The sequence below is a fragment of the Hemitrygon akajei genome, chromosome 18 (assembly GCF_048418815.1).
Source record: "Hemitrygon akajei chromosome 18, sHemAka1.3, whole genome shotgun sequence".
NCBI classification, from domain to species: domain Eukaryota; kingdom Metazoa; phylum Chordata; class Chondrichthyes; order Myliobatiformes; family Dasyatidae; genus Hemitrygon; species Hemitrygon akajei.
The window spans coordinates 46,844,428-46,870,693 of record NC_133141.1 but is presented as its reverse complement, the minus strand read 5'-3'; the positions used below and the strand labels follow the sequence as shown (position 1 = coordinate 46,870,693).

The following is a 26,266-nucleotide window of genomic DNA, read 5'->3' as shown; positions in this document are numbered from 1 at the left end:
TAGGTTGGCAGGAACATTTTATTGATGTCATAAATGGTGCACCACACACACTAAATTGACCATTAAGAAAGTTCACATGAAATATCTCATGATCTATACAAACAGGAAAAAAGGTAGAAGACATAATCCATTACATAATTTCAATCAAGTGTGAAGTAAATAAGATACACTGCTCAATGGTAACAGAAGGGTCCTTGCATAATACAAATATATTTCACATGAGTGGAAGTAAACAGTTTTCTTACAAACTTGTAAAAAAAAATGCACAATTAAACACTTTCTACAAAAACTGTTATTGTGAGGTAAATGTGGTATGTTAATATATAAGGCTAATGGTTTAAATAGACAACAGACGTTCCTGGTTCAAAAATTTTGCAACTGATTTTGGTGCTTTGATAGCTGCAAATGTAGCTTTAAATCTCTTATTTTGTGACATGCTTTCTAGGTACACCATTAGAGTAGAACCCTCACCTCTTCAGCTCCCCTCACTCATGTCTACGACATAGTTTTACTTCTAAAACACAGGTTGAGAATAAGTCATGTGCAAAAATAACAAGCTCTACTCCCTTTTACTGCAATTTGTGAAATTATTTTAAAAATCTAAGCTTGCCCATTTACTGAGTCTTTTAAAAAAGATATGATTTGATGTGCCATGCAAGAGGCATCTTCAGCTATTCCTGGGTGAATAGAGGAGAGTGCAATGATATTATTTTGTGATTGAGTTCCTGATGCAATTGTCAACCTTTATTAAAAGTCGAGACAGTACAAGGGAATGCAGTAACTGGTGCAGTGGCTCTCTGGCTGGGATACTGTGTGCACTGTGAGGATTCTACAGCTGGAATAGTATAGGCCAGTGCGATGTTCCTGCAGTAATTCAGAGACTGGATGATGATAATAGATACACAAGACCATAAGAGTAGATGCTTCAGCTAAGAGATTTAAAAATCATTTGTCCTGTAAATGTACTGTGTTGCTGCTGGTTTGAAGAGAATATGGACTAAAGTCTTGCTTTGCATGCAATTTTACTGTGAAATTGATTTGTTTCTTAAAAATCCTGTTTCAGTGTTAACAAATCACTGACTCCAGCTTGTTCACACCTCATGAGAACAACAGGATAAGTAGTCAATAAATTTCATAATTGCTGTTTCAACACTTCAAAAAATCTACCTATGAACATTCACATTATCTGAATTCTGGTCAAAGTATTAATAATTAATGTATAATATTTACAAGGCATACACTGTAATGGCTTTTGATAAACAATGTTTATCTGTGGCTCCACAAGAAATCAGCATAGTATCCATGCTTTTATACAGACCCAGTTGTGTAAAGATCAAGGTATTGCTAACGGCATCTAAGTTGCAGTCTGAGAGATATCTTTAGTAGGAACAAAATATGGTGCATTTGGAAAAATATTGCATAGATCTCCACCTGGATTAATTAACAATATCTCTACTGTTATTTTCATATTGCCAAGGGGTTTCCTGACTAGACTCAAGAGCAATCAGGACCATCAACTCTTCAATGACTGCTCTGAAGTTTCCAGGAATGAAAGATTAATCTATCAGACAGTAACCCAAGAGGAAAATAAATAATCAAGCTTTTCCCCCCACAAATTCCTTCAACAAACAAAATGAAGATTTGACTAGGTGGAGAGTTGGAGGTAGATAGTCATGCCAAGAAACCTCCAGTTCAACTGGAATTTATAAACCCAGAAAATGATGTAAATAATAAGGTTTTCTTCAAATCATTATATTATTGGTCCTAACGCAAACAGATCAGGAATCTAATAGAAATTTCATAGTTCTTTCAGAATTAGTGTTCTTTTTAACACCATAACCTGCAAAATGTTTTCAACTGCTTGTGAAAGTGAGAAAGGGAATGCTGACCTTCTTTCTCTACTATCACCAACTACACAATTAAAATGTTAAAATCTTGAACTTGACTTCCTAGAAAAATACATATGGAAAAAAAGATAATGGAACATTAAAATAATATTAAAAATTGAATCCTTTGCTGAAGCATTCAGTGCTACAAAGGTAACCCCACATTAAAGGCTTTTCATGTGAGAATGTGATTTAAAAATACTACAGGAAGTGGAATATCATCTAGTTTTCTACTTTAAAAAAAAAGTTCTAGTGTCCTTTCATTTAAAATTAAACCTTGAAAAAATTCTCAGTTCTAGAAACAAAATTCATCTGTTTCATAAGGAGGTTAAAACCTAGAGATGAACATAACCAGTTAAGAGGAAGGAATGTGTAGCCCACACTTTATTGCCTTTTACTCAAATTCACATTCCAGATAGCTAGAACAAACCCATCCTGATAAAGTGTTAAATAATTTTTAAATTTTGAGTACGATTCTCTGACAACCCTTTCAACAGATTCATTTGTCTATAAGTTCCTATATTATGAAACAATTCCATCTTGTAAATGGAGGTTAATTCTGATCAGTGTTCCACAGAGCCCTTTTAATTATCACACATTTAAAGAGATACATATTCTGACAATATTACACATTGAATTAAATCACTGGTTAAAAACAAAGTCATATTTCACCTCGGTATTTTGAAGCCTTAAGCAAGTTCACTTTCCACATAACATGGTTACTTAAGAAGCTGTTCACGTAGTTTGTTTAGTGACCTTGCAGAAAACACAATGTTATTTTAAGTAACACTGCATTAACTGTCTTCTATTCAAAAAGAATCTTTCAGATGAAACCAATAATTGAAAAAGTCATTTTAAATTTTAACAGTTGTATTGAATATTAATATAATTGATCAGTCATCTCCCATTGGGATAATTTCTGGGCAATTGGACAGTATGCTTAGAATCAAATACTGTGGAAATAACAGATTTAATTCCATCAGTGGTGATTTCATCTTGCAAAACCTGCTTTGTAAATTTAGCAGCCGCTTTGGGAAGAGATTTCCTCCGGGACAATGCCTTTGTCAAATATCTACAAGTCCAAATTCATCTATATTATTCCCAAAATGAGTGCACACTTAAGAAATGAACTTAGAAGGGGTAATTTTTAGGCCAGCTATGAAGAAATAGTTATTTCCAGATACATAATGTATGCTAAATTTGATCTTAATGTACTTATTGCTATAGTTACCATTTTAGTAATACCTATAAGAATTTTAATACTGGGCAGTTGACAATCAACTATTGCTTGCGATCATTCTGATAACTGGATTTTCACCACTCAAGATAACACTACAGCCCAATTTGGATCACTAGCAGCAAATGACACTGTAATATGCCTTTAAACTAAAGAAAAGTGACATAATCTTGCTAAATAAAATGATAAATATATTAAGAACAATAGATGAGTTATTAGAGCATGAGAACTAAAGAAAACCATTTCTAAAATCTGTGATTTAAAAAATTGCAATGGTCTGCTATACTGATAAGTGTATAACAATCAACTGAGTAGGAACATTCAACTTTGTTCCATCCAATCTACAGAGGTTAGAATCAGGAATTCACTCTGCCACATTCTTTATTGCTTTAAAAAGAGGAGGTCTACTCCCCATATTGATAATCAAATAGCGCCATCTATTTTGAATTGAAGGGAAAATAACAGCACAAAAATAACAACTTTCATTAAGCGCAACTGCAATTTGAATGTTCCTGAAATCCAAACTCAAAATTATCTTAACAGTTGAACATTTCACAAAAATTCAATGCGAACTATAGACTAATAGCCTTAAACACACACACTAAAAAGTTCCTTTGTGTGCGCAAGTTGTTTTGTGGTGTCAAACATTAGTATTAAAATGAAATGAAGGTGCAAGAAGAAAGGTTCTTCTGATGCAATATATTCGGTCTTGAGTATTCAAATGTCAGAAAATTCACCTATTGAAAGCTTGCAATTAGCCAAGAACATATAATCCAGGCATATTTAACAAATATTTTACAGAAATTGAGCAGTTATATACAGTATCTGATTTAGTTTAGAATGTGCTGACAAAAGCAGTCTAAACAGAGTGCAAAAGATTAATATATTCTGGTCACTAAAAATAATCAGAAAATATTTTGTAACTGTTATTCTCTATGGCATTGTGTAGTTTATGCACCAGATTCAATGCACAAAGTCCTTAAGTAAACAAGGCAAAACTAGACATTAAAAATTTAATCAGGTATTAATCAAAGCTGGTGGGAAAAAAAACAAAAGGTCTAGAAACTAGTGTGTGTAATTTCAATCAGATAACTGAAATGACTGGAGACCGAAACTAGAAAGCAATGCTGTGTGCAACAATGAAGACAATTTGTTTGTTCATTTGTTACGTGCTGTGCCGAAGACAATAGTAGAGGTCAAAATAAAACAAATACTGTAAACTACAAAGTACATAGTACAAAGAACACTCAGCTCACTTCAACAACAAACAAACCAGAAATCAAATTTGTAGCTATTTTTCATTTGGCATAAAATTTGAAGTACTCATTTCAAGGAATAAATGAAGAAATCAATTTAGGTTATTTTAGAGATTAACTTTTACAGATGCGCGTGTAACAAAATGGAGTTAACCATTTCTGGTCACTTTAGTTTTCTCCATTTGCAACATGGTAGGGAAAATATAAACCAACTTTAAGTGATTTAATGTCATTAGATTCTAACCAAATATTTATGTATTTTAAATGGTGTTGTTTCAATGCTAAAATAACTTCATGAAGAATTATTTTTGTCAAGATGTCAACAATGTAGGGCATACAAAGATAGAAAACTATATTGATTTCTTTTTCTCACTGTCAATGAGTCATTGTACAACTACTCATAGTATGGCCTGTTCACCACATCATTGCAAAACCAGGACTGCAGTGCCCCAGTCTCATTACCTCATTTATAGTACTGTAGCTTGACTCAGCAATGAGTGCATATCAACAAGGGGAAGACATCCCATCCATAGGATGGAATTCTGTTCTAGCATACAATTTAGATTTGAAATAGTGAAGTAACAATTCTTGATTTTTGGTATATAAAAACAATCAAATTTTTCATTTAATCCATTAACATTTGAAATGCAAAGCTTTGTTATAGCTGTTACACTGGTGCAGTCATGAAAATAAAAGTTCAACTGAAATATGTGGGAAGCATCCAAAACAACTTATGAAACTTTTTACAGTATGTTTTACTGCAAGTCACAATTTCTACATAATGCAAGTTTGACCTTTGGTCAAACATGACATACAGCAAGGAAGTAAAACAACATTTCAATCAATTTTAAAACATTCAACACTGTTGGAATACTATAGATTTAGTTACAGGTATATTCAAAATGTACTGTAAACACCTTCAAAATCGACTACTCTTCCAATAAATAGCCAAATCTCTTTTAGGATGATTTAATTTTATACCACTGTGTTAACAACCTTAGCTCCTTATTCTTAGTCAATAAAACAAAATTATTCAAAATGCAAATTTTCCAGTTTAAAAATGCATTAAAAACTGTGGAATAAACCACAGCCCCCCGCCTACCCCACTGGCACTCAACCGCCCTCCCCCCACACCTTCTTTACTTCACTTACTCAGAATTTAGCTGGGGTTTTCAAATGAAGATCATGGACTACAACAGTAAAATAGGCTCAACATCCCGGTCAGAAAGATTTTCTGATTGAAGCTTCATGGAAGATAAAGAAAACTTTAATGTGTATACAATCTTTGCCCAGACCAATGCTCAATTAAACAGGGACTTTTATAGTTTTTTTTCTATGTTGCCTCTCAGCTTCAGTAGATGCACTGTCAAATCCTGACAGCAGCAACTACTGAAGTTTACAAATCAACAGAGAATTGTGTAAAGAATGAATATGCTATATTCTAAAGAGGAGAACAATTATCAGTTGACATTAAATAGTGCCATAAGGTGTTTTTAGGATAAGGTGATTATATGTTGGTCTTAAGCCTTGCAAGATCACTTAAATAACATATCAGAAATCAAAATATAGAAATAAAAAGCAATAATTCACAGTAGATTGAAAGATGTATTCAGAATTATGATACATGAATTTAAGATAAATGCAATGGGCTACCAGTAAGAGTGTTCAAGATAAAGTCACTGTAAAAATGACAGGTTTCATCTAAGTGGGCTTCCTTCATATAAACCTAATGTGTGTGCAAATTTGTAGTCCGACAATGCTTTAATTTTAACAGTTTAAAAATCTTATTTAATCACACTGGGTACACGCCAAAACTCTTCCTTCATGCGTTCTTTAAAAGACCAGTCCAAATAATGTTAGGCCAACTCATCAGCAAAACTTACAGTAGGTAGGGTGTTGACTTAATTATAAACGGTGGTAACCTATATAATTTGTTCAGTCTACATTTGTTAAACTTGCTTAATGGTGAAATGTCATGGAATTAGGCTCAGTGAGCAGATTGTGGTGAAAGACCTAGAGTAATCTTCATCATGTTGAGATAATTAAATAGAGAAAGCTTCAGATCATGATTATTGTTGCTTAGGTAATTGCTGATCAATGCATCATCTGATCTCTTCTACGTTAAAATCCTGAGGAAATGTTCTTGACAGACAAACCACAACCAGAGTTTACCAAGGATTTCATATATTCTTCCTGGATATGGGAGATTTCCTAACTGACCCTTGAAACAGAGTAAAAAAAAATTCTCCAAACATACAGTATAATTGTTAGCAACTTTACAAGATGACTTCCTGAAACTACACAAACTATTTATGAATTATAAATAATGAAGCTTATGTACTGTAATCATCTATGGCCTCAGGAATTTAGGATGGAATACAGAATCAAAGTAAAATTACTCTGAGTATGTACAACTGGGCCAACGGGCATTTGTCGGCTTAACTAGATTTGAAAGTTGTGACCTTTTTTTGTTTTTCCAAGGTCTTATAACACAAAACAAAGCAGCAAATTACCACACACTTTTAATGGCTATTATATTAACAGGTTACCTATCAAACTGACGGGTAAATCTGAATTATAACACTATGCTTTTGCAACACTATGAAATGTATAAAGGACATTATGATCTAGCATACTGAACTTTTCAATATACTTTGCAGATTTCACTGTACAGAACTGTGGTTTCATCCTTTCACCCTGTACTTTACAATTTTCTAAAACAACAAAATTATCTTTTTCCCTGTAAACATTGCTAACCTTAACAATAGCATCCAACAGGAATTATATTTACGCAACGCTGATTCATGCTACTTTTACTACTGATATTTGCATTGGTACCTGCCTATTCACGGCTTTTAAAATGTAGAATGAGGTAAATAAAGTGTTGCTCTACCTAATTTTTAAAAATTTTTCACTTTTTTAAAATTACTATACTGAAATGAAATTGGTCAAATATTAGTTCCTTTTGGGTCAATGAGGCTGATGCCTTGTGGCTTCAAAGCTGTTGTCAGGGACCAAATGCTTGAATGCGCTGATGGACATTGCAATTTTTCTAACAAAGTTCTGTGCCCCTTTCAAATTAGAGCTTGTGGAATTTGATTCAATAGAAATCTCCCCTTACTGCATTTGTTTCCTGAGTTGCACTATAAACAAGAGCCACAGCTCAATAGAAATGATGTCTCTATTTTTCAATATTGTATGTTGAGTATTTCCCTGATGTTTTAACAGCTACACTTCTTCCATTAATGGTACAGCTGAATTAAAAAAACAAATCCCACAAAAACATTTAACCCCATCCAAGTCATGCTACTTTGCTAATTATTTTTCAATCCACTGAGAAAAAAAGAATTGAGACTTAGTTAAATTTCTGCCTATCCACTGTTTAAAATTTATTCCTAATACAAACTGTTCTAAACAGGATTACAGACTGAATGCACCAAACAAAATGGTAAAATGTTGCATTGGAAGGGCTTCATTAATTTTACATTTTCTTTCTCAGAACCTGATATATAAACATTTGGACTGACAATGTGCTTACACATGATTAAAAACATGGTATCAAGCACTCAAGGCCCTCCAGCCTGGTCATTCTTGTGACCTTACCGGTAACTTTGGCTGGTTGGAGTCTTGGCTCCCGTACTAATTGGCTCATTAGCATCAGACAACAAATTAGTGTACCCTGAGAATTCAGAAACTGTAGTCCTTATTCGGTGGCCTGCTTCTTCACTGGTGCCACTGCTGAAGGTCATCGGCACCCTACCGCCTGACTTGAACTGAGAACCAAATGCCTGGGCAAAATTCTCAATCTGATAGACCTGATGATTCAGACTACCTTCCAAGTTCTTTTGTTGTTCCAACTGCCCAACCAACTCTTGAGATGGTGTCAGCCTTTGATGAGCAGTTTCTGTACTGGGAAAGTGAATACCAGGTTGGGAACTTCCGACCAACAAACCAAAATGTGGCTTTGGTGAGGTGGTTGGCAACACTGAGGTAATTGATGGACTGAAACCACACTCAAGTGCAGGGGTGGTGTAAGCTTGTTTATCAGGGAATAAATTATGGCTGGGTAGACTTGATGGAAGACTAGTAGAACAAAACTGCATTCCTGGGGTTAGCGAAAACCCATCGCCTTGACTTGTTCTTTCTAAAGCTTGCTGGAGGTACTTAGAATATTCTTGGAGCATTCCTGTTTTGTCACTACGTGATGGATGTGACTCTGGGCAAACAGCCTCCTCATGCATCTCTGGATTTTCGCCCGAAGAATGGATTGGTATATGTTGGTCAGCAATATCAAAAGCAACATCATGCTGGCCCTCATGTTTGTGGGAATATTGGTCTAAAAGGCTCTGAAGGACTTCATCTGGAATTCCTGACTTCTCATGACAGACTTTCACATCCACATTCATTGGAGAAGAATCCAGCAAAGTAAGTGAGTTTTCATTATCCATCACACTGGCAACTGCTGCCTGGATTACAGACTGCTGAGATGCCATTTGTCCTATACTCACTGCATAGTCATTGTTATTGGAGGCAGCTTGCAAGTATCTTTTTTTCTTAAAAAACTGCATAGCATCGTCATAGTTGCAGTTATTAGCCTGTTCTGTTTTATTGCCTGCGTTCTGCAACAAGACAATATTATCCATGCTGGTGCTGCTGTTCAATTCTACAGCTCCTTGTTTATTAGTCATTAACTTTTGTCTCATCAGCTCCGTGGTAGGTATAACAAGATGTGCTGCATTGTTCACACCTGTCCTTTGAGGGCTCTTCCGATTTACTTTTTTAATTACTAATTTAGGTGCTCTTGTTTGTAAATCCTCTTCGTTTGCATTTCCCAACTTTATACTGGAGGACCCCATTGGCAATTCAACAGCATATTCATGCATGTTATACACGGACAATTTATCTTTGCAGCTGGTTAAGCTACTTTGCAGTTCAGACATGTTAGATTTATTCTTTTTACGGACTGCCTTGTCCTTGGTCTCCTGAGATGTAGCTTTAGATTTTGTTTTTTTGCGTGCTCCTGTCGTTCCCTGAGTTGAAGTGAAACATCCATTTCCAATTTGACCGGATGGTCCAGGTTCCATTCCATTTTCACTTTTTCCAAGGATTTCACCACATGTACGCCTGTGCTTTAATAACCTATCTGTTCTGGAAAAATACTGAAGATAAAAAAAACAATTATATCTTACATGCACATACACAGACAAGCATCAATATGAATGATGAGTTGAACAAAAACGAGTTTCTGTTCACATAATCACCTGTTCTCTCAAATATATAATTGAACTTTAACACTTGACTGTTAATTTGTGATGTTCACAGTAAATTTATTAGTAGTTGTATGTCACCATATACTATTCTGAGATTAATTTTCTTGTGGGCTTTCATGGTAGATACAAAGAAATTCAATGGGAGCAATGAAAAACTACACACAAAGATGGAAGACAAACAAAGATGGGGTTAATTATTAATTTGCTCAGAGAAAGAGAAACTTAGTCCTACAAAATGTAAAGCATATGTGGAAAAAAGGGGAATGGAAAACTAAGGGAAAAAGAGACGACTTATTGTTTAGAAAAAAATCTGAATGTTAGTTTGTTTTACAAAATGTGGTCTTGTGGTTTCACTGTCAACAGGTTGTGGGTTCAAACTCTGTTCTACAGAATTAAGCTGATATTTTAATGCAGCACTAGAAGCATGCTGCACTTTTGCTGATGGTAATACAATAAACAGGGCCTTGTTTCCCTCTTAACTGGATATAAAAGAACTCCAAGATTCTTTCATGAGAAAAAATCCCCAATATCTTAACAATAAATATCCTACAATATTACAGGAACAGATCATTTCATCATTATACTAATATTAATTCAACTTTTATATTCTCAAGCGTATGATCACCTAGTACTCCATTCTTGCTAGAAATTTTTTATGTAGAGCACAGTTTAGAGCACTCTACTCAGCTTGAACGCAACAGGAGTTGACTAAAATAGATATAACAAAGTCTCTCAGGTTTAGTGCCAAGCACTCTGCCGATGTGCAGGCAATGTGAAGCAACTTCTCCCAGGGTGAAGGGTTGCTCTCATCATCAGTGTATCCAGCCAGATGCTGGGGGCGGGGTAAGAGATGCTGTTGTTGAAAGGAAATCTGTGGAAATGTGACAGTCTCAGGACATTTATGGGGTGGATTGCCAATAAATTTCATGAAAGGAAAGATAAATGAAATAACACTTTTGCATGACAACCAATTTTTAGAATTTGGGCAACACACACAAAATGCTGACTGAACGCAGCAGGCCAGGCAGCATCTATAGGAAGAAGTACAGTTGACGTTTCGGGCCAAGACCTTTCATCAGGACTGATGAAATTTGGACTGGTTTGTTCTGTGCTGCATTGAATTGGCAAATGCTTTATGTTTGACAATGCACTTACAATAATGGCTGTTAAGATTGGGTATGAAAAAATAAGCAACTTTGCAATGTGTTCAGGGTTCGAAAGTTCTGTCATAATTTGCTCTCTCTATTTTTTCTATACAGGTCAAAATCCATATACAAGTTTGATATGAGAAAAGAGAACAAGTTTACTAATAAGTCAAATACCAAAAGCATGTTTTGTGACCTTCAACAATTATTCTTCTGATATGAACTCAGCAGGTCGGGCAGCATCCGTTGAAATGAGCAGTCAACGTTTCAGGCCAAGACCCTTTGTCAGGACTCCTGCTGAGTTCATCCAGCTTTTGTACGTATTGATTTGACCACAGCATCTGCAGTGTACTTTGTGTTTATTCTTCTGATATACTGCATTTGCTTCTTACTATGAAGCTGGATCAGTCAATATACAATTCCATACCCATTACCAGCCTATCCAAACCAGGTTATTTAATCCGATATGTGTAATTTAACATTTACATTCTATATCTTTCTCATACACAAGAAGTGTTTTCTATACCTGTTGGCAAGTGTGGCACTGATAAGGCTTTTCTCCACTGTGCGTCCGTTTATGTCTTTCCATGTGATATTTCTGGATGAATCTCATATTACACTGATCACAACAGAACGGCTTCTCTCCTTCAAGTAACATACATGTTAGCTTTACTTCAAAGAAGATAATTAACATATTGCATTTACATTAGGACAGTAAGTTTTTTTCCAAACATATGGCAAGAAAAATAAAAAAGCAATACAACTGGTTAAGACAGATGTCAATGTAATCTGTGTACATACCACTGTGGATCTTCTCATGCCTCTGAAGGAGATACTTCTGAATGAAACACATATTGCACTGGCTACATTGAAAAGGCCGTTCACCTATAAAGGATAAATATAAAATTATTCCTCAAACACCAACTAATAGAGCAAGCCACTTGAAATTATTAAGCTCAAATACACAGAAACAATAAATAATACCATGCATAGTATCAAATCCTTAATGCCGAATAGCACAAGGAACACTGAACAAAATTGGAAAACTTAAAGCTTATTTTCAGTACTATGTTTTTTAATTCCTTACCAGTATGAATAAGGACATGGCGACGAAGGTGGTAAGAACTACGAAAGGAGGCACAGCAATGCTCACATATGTGAACCTTCGGACCATGTAAAAGATTGGTACCATCTCCACCTGTTGAAGGCTATGAGAGAAAATAATTCCTTTTTAAAGGCAAAGAATAATTTGATTAAGTCACAAAAAAGATGAATATCACAGCAAGGTTAGAGATCTGTTCAGATGCACTGGTGGCAATTTAATAAATTCTAATAAATTATCTAACATCATGTGACAATGCCAATTTTATTTTCAGTAATTTTAAAACACTAGTCTTTCTCCAACAGGAGAAGGTAGGTAACTGGTCAATTTGCTAAGCCATGGCACACAAGAAAGACAAGATCTGCAAGTGAGTTTTCATAATTTCAGAGCATCTCAATTGGATTTTATATCCAATGTAGAACTTCTGAAATACAGAAAAAGTTGCAATGTAGCAAGTTTAAATGAAGTTCTATCTTTCGATAATATGAATAATTGGTTGAAAAGGTACAGATATAATTTTGAGATTGTGAAATCATACATTGTGCTCATTTCCATTTATGTCTTTCATTTAAAATACTTAAGTCTATATCTCTAGAATGAAATTTGACCACCTAAATTTGTCTTGTAATTATAACCATTAATGGGATGAATATATTATTTATAATGGGAAATGCAGAATGCATCTATTTATACTGATATACATACATAACACACACAAGTGCATGGTCAATGAACACAAAGATTATCACCCAATGCTGATTTCAAATGTATTGCAAATAAATCTCTAAAACATAGTACATTGAAAACAAGGCATAATTCCCCTAAAAGTTATCAATCTCCACTTTGCTTCATTTCCCAATCTATTTTCCATCATTTTTTGTGCAATAAACATTTGATGGCTTTAATAGTCAAGATTTTAGCAGAGAAAATACGATTAAGCAAGCACTATCAATATTAATTCAACTGGAGATTGCTCAGGAGCATTTTGTTTGTTTACAGATTTAAAATATCTGTCAAATAATGTCATTTGGCTCAATTTAGTCATGGAAATAAATACTTCCGAATTATATGTTGGCAATGTTTAATATAAATGAAATTTTCCATTTTTTAAAAAAAACAGGTTGCTCACAAACCATTTTGTATGATATTGTTTACAAGCACTTCTTTATATACTGATGTTGTATCACACGTCATCTAAAATTATAAATAATCAATAAAAACGGAACTGCCAAGATATAGAATCTGTCAAGATTAATAAGAGAAGACATTAAGAGAATATTTTGAAAATGCTTTGTAGTGGTTTCTTGATAAATTAGTTTCTTGATAAATTGGATTGTGACAGCTACAGTGTTACAAGTGTTGCGAATAATTTAAGAAATGGTATCTTAAAAAGTGTTAACTAAAATAATAATTAAACATAATTTTATAACATATAGGTATGATAGATCACAAATGAGTTACAGAAATACTTTGTTCCACTCTGATGTTCAGTGTAACTCAAATATTTCAGAGATTAACAAATGAACTCTGGCAGCGGTGTGAATCCAGATTGTTGCTGATTTAGACCCATAAAAAGATCTTTTAATACATCATGTCGATATATTTGCTCAACCCTACTTGCTGCTGAGAAGGCAGCGATACCTTGGCTTTGTGAACCACAGTACTCTCATAGCGGCGTTTTATGTTTTTATCCCAGCAATAATAAAGAAAACACAAAATATTTCTGGGTTGAGATTGGTGCGTTATTAGAGGTGCTGCTGCTACTCTATATAAACCTGAGCATAGAACTGCCATCATTATTAAAAAACAAATCACTATTTAAAATCTATACATTTGGAATCATTTCAAGATTTTGAGCATTTTGTTTTGCAACAACTTTCACTATTTTTAAACTTCAGGAGTTGCCAACAAAACAACATCAACAGACATGCATATGTTCATAAACTCACTCAACTCTGAGACTGACTTTATTTTGCCAGCAATCAACAATGAAACAAAATGCTAAAATGCTTTGAAATTGTAATCTGTACTGTTATTACCTTTTTAATTGCAAGCTTACAGAAATTTTGTGTATAGGAACTCAGAGTAACTTAACTTTAATAGCAACCCAGTTAAATTCTAAAATCATTAATAAAATCTGCTGAAATCAGTAAGTAGTTAACTCATAATTGAAAAGGGATAACAACAGCATTCTGAATGGCTTTAAGAATATAATAGACAACAATTTCTGAGCCACTTTTGGATATTCCATGCACCGACAGAACCCTACCTTGGAGGTTTCACTTCGCTTCCGCTTGGGTTTTGTATCCTGAGATTGGGAATTTTGTTTTTTTGCCCTCTTAACAGACCCTTGTTTTGGAACAGAGAGGTAATCTTTTTCATATCTGACCTGTGACTGGAAGAATTTAAAATAAAATTAGTAATTGTTGATTTCTGGTCTCCAGGCCAAGCCTAACACTACAAACTTTCAAAGAAAATATTGAAAATTCAGAACAATTCAACATTCATATCATTACCAATTTGTTCCTACACTGAGACACGACAGCTGTAAAGTTTGTTTTAGTAATTTTCCAAATAAAGGCAATATTTTCTCTCTTCCTTTGATATGCCTGCTAGAAAAGGAAGCATGGAACCCCAAACCAGAGCTCTACAAGTACAGGCAACCTCCACGTTACAGCTGTTTGGGTTATGGAAATTTGCTCTTACCTAATTCACAAACTACTACGCAAAAATCTGAAATATCAAATCTTCTCTCATCCAAAGTGAGTGAAAAAAATAAGTTATTTTTCAACTCTTGCATTCTTTAGTGCACATGCAGCTGATACATTTTTGTATTATGGAAAATCATTTTTCTCAGAATGCCACCCCCCCTTCCCACAATGCAAGGAATGCAAGTAGTGACGAAGCATTGGCCTTATTTATCTTGCTTAGCAAAATGTAGTTAGCATTCTGTGAATGATTTCCTGAAGGAGTCATAATCAAACTGGGAATTTATTGCAAGTGATTCTGAGGATATGAATTTGGAATAATTGCATTACAATGATATATTGAAGTCATTTGGCTTTCAAACAGTTGGAGCATATATTGTTAACTCGGTCATTTTAAACACAATTTTGCCAAAACATATTTAATTAGACTATAAAATAAAGAAATGTCACTAATACTGTCACCAACTTAAACCTGAATAACAATTCACTTAAAATATAAATGAACAGAAATTCCAATTTAAATAAAAACACAATGCACTTTAGGATGGCAACTTACTGATAGCACAGATCAGGTCATTCTCAACTTGAAATATACCGAAAGGCAGCAAAGAATGAACATACCTAGCAAGTCTTTTAGTGGGTTGAAGTACTCTTTTGTATTATGACCTCTGATGCCAAAATGCACTAAATTACTAATTCAGAAATAGCACAACTATTGAAAATTTTGACTGGATATTTATCAAATAACTTTCAAGTAGTACGGTTGGTAACTACAGTACTAGGGTAGGAGATTTAGAATCTCAGTCTTGACAACAGTTTGAGTAATAATTGTCATATACAAGTCAGAGGTCAATAACTATTCATCTGGAATAAGATCTGGCGAGCGGCATAAACTAAAATAATTTTTTCCATTTTCTACTGGTAACTTCTAACTTTCTGGGCTCCAAGTCCTGACGTTATCAGTCACCACTGCTGGATAACCTAATACAGGGATTGGTGTAGTGACACAACAGCCTGGCAGTGATGCTTTCATACACGGCTTTGACTTGCAGTTATTGAAGAGATGCCTGATGCGATGCAAGGTAATTGTAATTCAGCATGGACCAGAGCCTTGAGAGCAGGGAAAGAAGAGAAACAAGGGAAAACAGCAGTAAATTAAATATAAAAAGAACAGAACTCCGGAAGTTCTCAGCAGGTCAGACTATATTTGTAGAGAGAATAAAAGAATTCATTGACTCAAAAAAAGGAAAATGTTTCTAGTTCAGGTGGGACAGTTTTTCAAATAATGAAGATTAATTTGCAAGACTGAAATAGCACCATGAACAAAGTAGAGCCAAACAAATCCAATGTCAAGCAAACATTCGCTGATCATACAAATAAACACCACACAGAAACCTTGAGATGAACAAACAAGTTATGGCAATGCTCCAAGTTAAAACACTTTACACCAAGGACTGTGATATGTGTTTTATAAATGAAAGTTATTTTTTATTCCATACGAGAAATACACCACTATAAAATGGGACATCTTGAAATTACAAACTTACATGGGAATATCATTTCCCATGCCCAAAGTACTCCCAAGAACATTTCTGTTTCGAATGTATTCAAGGAAAAAATTATGTTCAAATAATGACATCATTCAAATCTCAGGCCACCAATTAAATTGACTCTGAGTTTGGATAAAATAGCTCATCGGCCAATTGTAAAAAATGACTCTATCCCGAGATAATGGTGCAATGGTCACATTTTCTCTTTTTGAGTCAATGAATTATTTTATTCTCTCAACAAATGAACGAAAACATTGCATTTGCCTTCCTTCCCACTGAATCAACCTGTAAGTTAACCTTTAGGGAACCCTGCACAAGGACTCCTGTGCACATCTGATTTTTGAATTTTCTCGCCATTTAGAAAATAGTTTATGCCTTTATTACTTCTACTAAAGTGAACGATCATACACTTTCTTTCCTACACTATATTCCATTTGTCATTTCTTTGCCCATTCTAACACTCCGTCCAGGTTTTTCTGGCACAATCTCTGCTTCAACACTACCTCCCCTGCACCTATCTTTGTATCGTTTGCAAACCTGGCCACAAAGCCTTCAATTCCTTCATCCAAATCGTTGACATACAATGCAAAAAGTGGAACACCATTTGTAACTGTAGCTAACCAGAAAAGGCTCCCTGTATTCCTACTCTTTGCCTCTTGCCAGCAAGTTAATCATCTATGCTAGTATCTTTCCTGTAAAACCATGGGCTCTTATCTCGTTAAGAAGGCTCATGTGCAGCACCTTGTCAAAGGCCTTCTGAAAATTCAAGTAAACAACATCTCTGACTCTCTTTTGTCCATCCTGCCTATTATTTCCTCAAATAATTCCAAGACTTGTCAGGCAACATTTTCCCTTAAGGAAATCATACTGACTTTGACCTATTTTATCATGTGCCTTCAAGTATCTTGAAACCTTATCCTCAATAGACTCTAACATCTTCCCGACCACTAAAGTCTGGCTAACTGGCCTATTGTTTCCTTTCTTTAAGAGTGGAGAGACACTTGCAATTTTCCAGTCCTCCAGAACCATTCTAGATTTTAACGATCCTGCAAAGATCAGTACTAATACATCCACAGTATCTTTAGCAACCTCTTTCAGAACCCTGGGGTGTAGTCCATCTGGTCTAGGTGACTTATCTACTTTCAGCTTCCCAAGCATTATCTTCTTAATAATAACAACTACACTCACTTCTGCCTGCTGACACTTGCGTTTCAGGCATACTGCTAGTGTCTTCCACAGTGAAGACTGATGCAAAATATTTATCAAGTTCGTCCACCATTTCTGTCCCCCTTTACTATCTTGCTAGCATCATTTTCCACCTATCCAATATCCACTCTCGTCTCCCTTTTAATATATTATATATATACACATACACATATATGTATGAATGAAAAAGACTTTCAGTACCTCCTTGATATTACTGGTTAGCATACTTTCATATTTCAAGCATGGCAAGCTAAGCAGATATTTTAAAAGATAGGCACAACCAACCTCTTTCTTCCGGGCAGCACAGCGTGCAGCTAATAGAACCACTGCCTGACCCAAAGTGCAGCCTCTATGGAATCTGTACATTCTCACTGTGATACCAGAGATTCCCTCTCTTATGTCAAAGTTGCATGGGCGATAAATTAACTGGCCAGTGCAAATTGCTCAATTGCGTGTAGGAGCGAGTTGATGGGAATGTAGGGAAAATTAATGTAGCATGAGCATAAATGGGTGGTTGAGTGTCAGAATCTACTTGTTGGGCAAAAGGCCCAGCTACATATTTCTCTATCATATTGTATAATCCCAAAAAACTGTCAAATTGGAAATCTTACTGAATACTTGATATGGTGTCAGTCCAGTAGGGCAATTGGTCAAGTTGTTCCAAATTGCAAACAACAAAGAAATTTAGATACGATTTTGATAATATGAGAACAGGAAATCACATGCCTCATGTTATGCTGTGTTCACATCATGTGATCTTGCCTCAAAGTTATTAAGCTTATGCTCCAATCCTAGAAAATGCTTATTTCAACAGTGTTTGTCCCTGAGATGCAGATGCCTAACATCAGCATATATCACCCATTCCTAACTGTTTAGTGCACTAGTCAAATACTACTGAACAAATAAAGGAATGCAATCTCACATTAGATTGCCTTCAGGGATACCAGTAGTAAGTAATAACTAGTACACTCCTCACGTGTTCTTCATGTCAAGAACAAGTAAATTAAACTGGGGAGATGTACAGTAGATTATGACTCAATTATGCATTGGAGTAGTAGTGGCGTCCCTTTCTTTACTGATATGAGAAGCCATGACACAGTTCATCTCTTCAGGGACATCTTGCACAAAATGTCAATGTTGACACAGTTGATAGGACTGCCCTTCAGAGATTGAAGTTATAGTATATTACTGAGACAGTATTGATAACTATTTTACCCGTGTACGTTTGATAGCAAACTGAAATGTCAACAAAGAAAACAGATCTCCCATGCATTGCCACCAACCTCAAGGATCATGTACCCCGCTTTGCTTGCTTCTACTTCCTACTCAAGAACCACAAACCTGACTGCCCCAGCAGAAGACAGAACAGTACAGTAATGAAACAGGCCCTTCAGCCCACAATGTTAATAATTGGTAGGCCCATTATTTCTGCTTGCTCCTGTGCCACTGAGGTTGTGTCTGCATACCATGACTCCATTTTGTTCCCTCTGGTTCAGACCCTACCTACATCTGTGACATTTCACACGCTCTCGAACGTTGCAATCCCTGGACCTAATCACCTAATTTTCCATTGTGGATGTCCAATTCTATCCCCAATTGGGAAGGCCTTAAAGCTCTCCACTTTTTTCTAGACAACAAACCTAACCAGTTCTCCTCCATTACCTTCCTCTGTGCAGCGGAACTGGTTCTCATCCTTAACAATTTCTCTTTCAGCTCTTCTCACTTTTCACAAACCCAAGGTGGAACCATGAGCATCCGCATGGACCCCAGCTAGGCCTGGCTTTTCATCGGTTACATGAGGCAATCCATGTTCCATGCCTTCATGGGTATTGCTCCCCAATTCTTTCTATACTACATTGATGACTGAATTGGTGCTGCTTCCTGTACCCATGCTGAGTTTGTCAATTTCATAAACTTTGCCTCCAACTTCCACCCTGCCCTCAAATTTACTTGTCCCATCTCTGACACCTGTTCCTTTTCTCAATCTCTCTCTCTCCATCACTGGAGTCAGACTATCTAGTGTTATCTTTGGCAAACCTTCTGGCTCACAGTTATCTCAACTATACCCCTTCCCACCTCACCTCTTCTGAAAATGCTATTCTGTTCTCAGTTCCTCTGTCTCCATTGCATCTAATATTAGGATGAGGCTTTCTATTCTAGAATATCTGAGATGTCATCATTTGTCAAAGAATGGCGTTTCCCTTCCACCACCATCAATGCTGTCCTCATCTGCATCTCCTCCATTTCCCGCACATCTACCCTCACCCCGTCCTTCTAGTCATGACAGGAATAGGGCTTCCCTAGGAATAAGGATCAGCCTCCACATTCAGCACATCATTTCTGTAACTTCTGCCATCTATAATTGGATCCTATCACTGAGCACATCTTCATCACCCCAACTCTCTGCTTTCCATAGGGAATGTTCTCTATGTCACGCCTTGTCCTGTTGTCTCTCCCCACTGACCTTTCTCCTGGCGTTTACTCCTGCAAGTGTTACAAGTGCTACACCTGCCCGTACACCTCCACCCTCATGATCATTCAGGACCCCAAACAATTCTTTCAGGTGAGGTGATATTTCACCTGTGAATCTGTTGGGGTCATCTATCGTATCTGGTGCTCCCATTGTGGCCTCCTCTACATCGGTCAGACCCGATGTAGATGGTAGACTGCTTTGCAAAGGACCTTCACTCTGAAAGCCACAAAAGGCGGATGTCCAGGTGGCCACCCATTTCAATTCAACTTCCCATTCCCACGTCGGTCCATGGCCTCTTTACTGCCATGTTGGAAGAGCAACACCTCATACTCCGTCTGGGAAGCCTCCAACCAGATGCCATGAGCACCGATTTCTCTAACTTCCGGTAGTTTCTCCCCCGTCCCCCACCCTTCCATTCACCATTCTGGTTACTCTGCCACCCATTCTTTTCTCCTCACCTGCCCATTCCCTCGCTCTTGTGTCCCTCCTCCTTTCCTTTCTTCCATGGTCCACTATCCTCTCCTCATGGACTCCTCTTCTTCAGCCCTTTACCCTATCAGAAATCACTTCCCAGCTTCCAAGTTCACCCTACCCCCCCAGCCCACCTTATCCCTCACCTGGCTTCAGCTATCATCTTCCAGCTGTTACTTCCCCTTCCTCCACCTTCTTATTTTGGCTTCTGCCCACTGAGTTGGACTGCCTAGTCCAACGACAGATCTTCATTATTGCTACAATGGAAAGTAACTGATTTAACTTCATAACAATATTCAACTAACAAGCAATGCAAGCCTTTGACTGGAAAACATGATACTTACTACACCAGTATGATTTAGGTTGTGGGTCAAGATGTTCTGCCCCCTGCCCATCTCCTCTTCCTCGAGAAGCTTATTCTTAAAAAATAAAAATCCATCATGCGCGGAAAATTTCTTCTCTTTCACATCTGAGATGGGCTGCACGTATTCTGATGGGTATTTTTCTGCCGGAGCGTCAGGATCTTTTTTGAGGATCAAATCCTGAGGTACAGCTGGTGTGACAGAATGAGCAGCGAGGCTGGAAAAATTTGTGATTGGTGGGAGGTGACTGAACATGATCATGCCAGAAGAAAAATTTGGTTCCATCCCACCGTTCCTGAGGAATTCGTTACCTAATTTGTCGTGAACAATGCTCATGATGTAGGTCTAAAATTATTCAAAGCCAGATCGATAGCACACTCCTAAAGTAATGAGAGGACAAAAATATTAGGCATATGAAACAGCTAAGTATATACAATGTTATAAAAGCTTCTACTGAAAGGATTACAAACTTTAAATGCACCTGATAGCCAAAGGTATGACATACTGCACTGATGACTGATTTCCTAATACAATGGTACAAGAGAATATCAATATTGAGGACAGTAACAGAAGCTGGGATCCTTATGTTCACAAGAGTAAGTTACAATGCCAATCATCTGATGTGGAGGGATAGTTGTGTAACCACTCAAAGCATTACTCTGTGACATCATAATCATTACCTAGTAACAGATTTGCTTTCATTTAGTGAACTACAAGTAAGTTTTTGGAAGTGAACTTTCACCTGGGTCAAATTATTTGCAAATAGTATTAAACACAGCATTTCAGCAGAAAACAGTGTCTGTCAGATAAAGTGCACCTCTCATGGTAGCTTTCTACCACAATATAAAAAAGTATGTTCAAAAGATGAATTTGGTCTTGTTAAGGCACCTGAAAGATGAAACAACACATATAGACCTCTTGTAGGGAAAAATGATGAACAACAGAAAATTAATTCAGGCTTCCTACAAAATTAAATCACTAGTAGAAGCTACAAACCATTTACTGAATACTACAATAACTTTAGAGATTTATGTAATGGAGAATCTCCTCAAAACAGGTCTAATTTCTATTTTTGTTATTCCTTATACCTCAAGAAACTCCTCTCAATATACTACACTAACTTTTGCTGATAGGCACATCTTTGTGGACCTGATTAACTCAACAAGGAAATAAGTCAGTTTGAAGTGTGACATAATGGAAGTCTTGATGACTTTTTCTTTTAATGTTCCCACTGCATTTACTCTCAGCATAACTTTTCAATAAATCCCACACCTTTCTGACAAAGCCATTAATGGATTATAGCCCTAAAATTGATTTTATCTATGTATGTACTTAAGTCACTGCAATGCAGAATTTATATTGAATTTGCTATAAACCACCCTTGAACATTCACAATTTAGTACTCAGTATGTATGAGCATACAAAATAAAAATATTGTTAATTTAACACAAATTACCCATTTACTTTACACAAAATTAAAGGATGGGGAATGAAACAAAAATGTTTTTTTTATAAGTGTAACATGGGCTAATCTGCTGAAGAATAGGTTGAAGTTAAAGCATATTTTTGGGACATGATAAAGGGAGCATCCATCGAAATGAGCAGTTACTCTTGTCCCTTCTAAATTTTAAATATCATTAAGTTTACACATTCCAAAGGTAGATTTTTTCCATTATGAAAATATAAATTAAGATTTCATAATAATATTTTAAACTCTGTGTTTAGCTTAAGTTTATCACTAAGTACAGCTCAATTTTATTTCAAGGCATTATTTGAGTTGCTTCAGTCAAGTAGCTTCCATTGTCAGCCTGGCTCATCTAGCATGAACATTGTTCTTATGTCAATCTACTGTAAGTGGATGACTGATGGACTAACTCCATACTGGACTACTCGCACTAAGATTGAGAATTTGATCAAATTTCACAATAAAAATTCCAGGACTTGGTCACGGTCTTGCTGGAACTTATTTAACTCCTGCAGTTCATATACTCCACAATCTCCAGTACTAGCTACTGAACATTTTTTGCAGATTAAGTTGAATCTGCAAAGAAAAACATTGCTACAAAGCAACATGGATTCTGAATGGAAGTACTAAGAAGTGGGTAACACCTTTATACCTATATACTTTTGCTTGTAAAATAAAATGCCCGAATTCTGCTGGAAAAAGAAAAAATCATTGCTCAGAATTGTTAAGGAACAAATCACACAGGTATATTAATACAAATGAAGAAACTTGCCACTCAAATATACACAAGCTTACTTTAGTAACTGACTTCCAAGACACTATGGACATAGTTAGGGCCTTTCCATTCAAGAACAAGATATATAGGTCACATGCAATCACTGCAAAACCACTCCGGTACTGAAATTTTTAATAAGTTAGCAGCTTCATTCTTACCAATTTTAAGCAGTGAAGATCTAGAAATACTGGAAATTTTCTTACCCCTTTCTACATTTTGCTCTCTGCCCATTAAATAACATTTTCCATTTACAACTTACTGCATCAATAAGATTCCTCAGTCCAATTGCTTAAGGATATAAGCAGTCGCTTACCCCGTGCATATAGGCGCCAGATTTCCAGTGCAGGACATCACCAGAAGATCCGGTAGAGTTTTGGATTTCTATATCACCGTATGCTCCATTGTATGTGGACAAATGTATGTGAAGTGAATACTTGTGCACTGAATACAAAATCTAGTCTACTGACACGGGTAAATGTGCTTGTACAGTCACAGTGGCATGTTACATGGGATCAATATAGAGATGCATCAGCTAGATAGTTCTAATACATGCTTCTCCAAACTAAACTTTTAAAATTAAGGTTCAATCTTCAGCCTTTCATGTTATTATACAGTATAGCTTATGGTCTCAGTTATACTATACTCACCCTGAGAAACAGAATTTTTTGAAATTGATCACCAAAAGAACTAAAAGAGCTACAGAGAAGGCACATCTGCAGGAACAGAAGTTCCCCCCCCCCCACCCACCCCAGTTCTGTATACTTTCAAAATACTGTTCAGAAAGTATCCAATCACATTTTACACTCACTGTCCTTATCAGTGATTAAACTAGAAAAGAATATGGGTATGAAAGAGCACTTTAAGTCCAAAATACTTTGCCCATAAAAGAAAATAGAATGGGTTCTCCTCTTTTTCAAAGCTGTCTAGAGGCATCAATTTCACTAAATACTCCAGAAGGGTCTCATGTTAAATAATAATGTGTAATCTAAAATGACCCAAAAGCCAGACTGAAGCAGCACAAAAATAACAAAACTGATTTACTAATCAGAAATATAAGCTTTCAAATCTTTACCTCAATATTTTAGAATTGTGGGGTTCCTAGATTTAGTTTTATATTTAAAATAAGGGAACAAGCAAAACTAAGCATTAAAAGTGTCTTTTGCTGTACTGATTGTAATCCATGATTAGGTTATTGCGACGCTACTACAGCCTGGGGTGTTCTGGAGCTGGTAGCTCAATTCCAGTGCCATTCTCTAAGGAGTCTCTGTACGTCCTCCTGTGGAATGCATGGGTTTCCCCCGGGTGCTCCAGTTCCCTCTCACAATTTAAAGACGTACTGGGTAGATTTACTGATCATTGTAAATTGTCCTGTGATTAGGTTTGCATTAATCAGGCTTCTGGAGTTGCTGGGTGGAGTTCTGCAGCATGGCTCGAAGGGCCTACTCTGTGCTGTATTGCTGAAAGTTAAAAAAAATTATGAAGCCCAACACCATTAAAAAGTTTGATGTCCAGCTTTTGATACAATGTACCAATTTGTTCCTAACTAAGCACAATCTGAAATATGAACTTCAGGAAGATCAACAATGAAATGTACAATATTGCACTTTTTTATAGTTAAATTTTAGATCTTCTGATTAATCGTGCATTCATTTTGGACCTCAAGTTAAGAGAATAAAATTGGCAAGAACTGAATTTATTAAGCAGAGAGAAGACTAAAAATGTTTTGGAATGCGATACAGATACCATATTTAAAGAAAAATAATGAGAAAATTGCTGTAGTTTTAAAAACAAAGAGAATGATTCAAATTGCTTTCCTCAGCAACAGAGATAGTCCAATGCAGTAGCTTGAGAGGTCATTTCACTGACAGAATCAACAGGAAGCATTCCCAGGTCCTGAACTACTACACAGACCACAGGTGACTGAAATATAACTGAACCAAATAATTTGAGCTGTTGGAACATCCCAAGATCAGCACTCACTAATCTGAATCCCATTGTTTTCTATGGTGCTGCGGGCGGGGGAAGAGAGAGAGAATATTCTCCAAAGGACACAGCATATGTGCATTATTTTTTAAATAAATATTTTTTGAATTAAGCCAACTTACCTACAGATGTGTAGGATTTGAATGGCAAATAGTGTGGTCTAATTTACTTTATAGCAGATTGACAGTGGAAATTATCTATTAAAATTCCAATCAGGGCAAAATTACAATTTTATTGCACTTCATTTTAACGTTTAAATTTGTTACTTTAAACGTTTGTTCAAAAATATCACCTGAAAGTGGAAACGCTTTTTTCACTGAGGCACATGCCTGTTTTTTTTTAATTTCCAGGGTCAGTCGGATTAAGTTAAGCCAATTGTGGGGAACGAGCTTTGTCAGGGAGAGTGGTGGCCACGAGACCGAGTTCGCTCCCGGGCTGGTGGGCGCGGGACCCGGCGTGGCTCCCGGGGAAGACCGGGGACTCTACCGAGCTCCAGGCCGCTTTGTCCGTTGCCGGTCGACTCTCGGCCTGCGCTCCGCAACAGTTCGGGGCCAGCGCCCCGATCGCCGGCAGCCCAGCCAAGGCAACTGCCTTCCCGCTCTCGCGCCTACCTCGCATCGCCGCTCCCAGGATCTAAGGCCCGATTCAGTCTCTAGTTTGTCAACATCCCTCAGTCACTCGGCTCCTCCATCTTGCCTCAAGCTGCACGCCGGGTAATACGGGAGCTCGGATGAGGACAACCACGAGAGGAGCCGAGCGGAACCGAGCATTGCCGAACTCGCGCCCCAAACTATGCATGCGCAGAGCTTTCCTGTAACCCAATCCGCTGTACCATCGGTGACGTGAGATTCGGTAGATGTTGGAATCTGGGGCAACAAATAATCTGCTGGAAGAACTCAGCAGGTCCAGCGGCATCTGATACCTATTATATCGGATAGGATATAAAAGAGGCGGAGGGGAGACCTTATAGAAGTTTATTTGTGTTATATTTCAAAACTAAACTTTATTCGAAAAACAAACAACTTTTACGTTCATGGTCATTGCATTCAGTCGTGTTAGCTTATTTTTTAAAATCATACCACCATTGCCACGTTTGTTGTCCCTCCCCCCCCCCCCCCCCCACAAGGTGATACACCCTTTCATTATTTGAGGGGCTTCCCCAGCCGGTGCGATCGCAGAAGCAGCTTAGATTGTGGCTCTTCCCCACCGAGCCTTTACATATACTGCACCTAGCTTCAGTGTATCAGTAGTTCTCCGGCACTATTCCCTTAGGGACATCTTGCTGTGCGGCAAGATCAACAAGTTTCACGCAGACCAAAGGGCATCTTTCACTGAGTTGATGACCTTACAGCAGCACTTGACGTCTGTTTTGGTGCG

General features: G+C 36.8%; 1 protein-coding gene across 1 annotated transcript; it reads right to left on the bottom strand.

Moving 5' to 3' along the window:
• znf281b (zinc finger protein 281b) lies at positions 1–25,621 on the bottom strand. Its single transcript, XM_073071603.1, has 7 exons — positions 25,501–25,621; positions 20,649–21,046; positions 14,166–14,291; positions 11,882–12,002; positions 11,596–11,679; positions 11,321–11,439; positions 1–9,538 (listed from the first exon to the last, which is right to left on the bottom strand). Exons 2-7 carry the CDS (start codon positions 21,000–21,002, stop codon positions 7,979–7,981), a joined length of 2,364 nt encoding a protein of 787 aa, XP_072927704.1. The 5' UTR covers positions 21,003–21,046; positions 25,501–25,621; the 3' UTR covers positions 1–7,978.
• Between the last annotated feature and the right edge of the window lie 645 nt (positions 25,622–26,266).